General features: G+C 52.1%; 1 protein-coding gene across 1 annotated transcript in view; it reads right to left on the bottom strand.

Annotated features, from left to right (window-relative positions):
- SLC47A1 (solute carrier family 47 member 1) overlaps positions 1 to 906 on the bottom strand; it is a 13,704-nt gene that overhangs the window by 10,761 nt on the left and 2,037 nt on the right. The window contains exons 4-5 of the mRNA XM_019510957.1: positions 821 to 863; positions 313 to 357 (exon numbers count right to left, since the gene is read on the bottom strand). Coding sequence (XP_019366502.1) covers positions 313 to 357; positions 821 to 863 — 88 coding nt within the window. The remainder of the gene's footprint in view (positions 1 to 312; positions 358 to 820; positions 864 to 906) is intronic.

The following is a 906-nucleotide window of genomic DNA, read 5'->3' as shown; positions in this document are numbered from 1 at the left end:
TGCAGTGTCTGTAGGCAGGGGTAGGGGTGTCTGGGTTTCCCCATCACCCTCCCCAGGCCGTGCCCTGGGCCGCCTCATTTTGGCAGCCGGAGAGATCTGACCAGCTCCCCTGGAGCACCCAGAGCTGTTCCCATCTTGGAAGGGGAGGGGGTGGGCTGAAAGGTAATGTGCTCCCCATACTCCCAGGAGCTGATGCAAGGTGTGTTTGCTGTGCAGTGCTTCTCCCCCCAGCCTCCACAGGGAGGGGATGAACTGAGGTCTCCTGCTTTAACACGGAAATTCAAATCCACAGCCCAAATAATCCCACAATACCTGGCTTTGCAGGTATCTTGTCTGCAGCTGGTACATAAACACTGCCTGAAAAACAGTCGGATAACATCTCGTTAGAGCTGCCTTAACCATGCGCCGGTCTCCCCATAAGCGTGCTTCTTGCTGTAACCAGGCAAAGTCCTGGGGAAACCACTGGCGACCAGGTGCAGCAGCCAGTTAGTTTTACTGTCAGAGAAAGCCAGTTGCCTCCAGCCCTCAGGCTTCCTGCCTGCACTGGACAAATTAGCAACAGGAGCTTGCTACTCTGAGGCTTGTTTTGTTCACTAGTGACCGCTGGCTGAGCCCGTAACATTAGGAATGAAAAACAAACCGCTGAACATTGTCCAGATACCAGCACGCAGTGAAAATTAGAGGGGCTAGAAGGGCAGCTGCATGTTGGGCCCTATAGTTTCTGGCAGGCTGCACCGAAATTAAATGTCGTTGTATATAGAGCAATGGCACCCTCACGTTACCCCGAGACAAAGGCAGAATAACCTTAGTGGCGACTTACAGGAAGAGCTGGGATGAAGATCATCACATACACCTGGGTTAACCTGGGAGGGGGGGGGAGAAAAAAAAAAAAAAAAAAAAAAAAAA

This window comes from Gavialis gangeticus, unplaced genomic scaffold (genome assembly GCF_001723915.1).
Source record: "Gavialis gangeticus isolate Ggan-Ray unplaced genomic scaffold, GavGan_comp1, whole genome shotgun sequence".
Classification (NCBI taxonomy): domain Eukaryota; kingdom Metazoa; phylum Chordata; order Crocodylia; family Gavialidae; genus Gavialis; species Gavialis gangeticus.
This window is presented reverse-complemented; position numbering and strand designations above follow the sequence as displayed.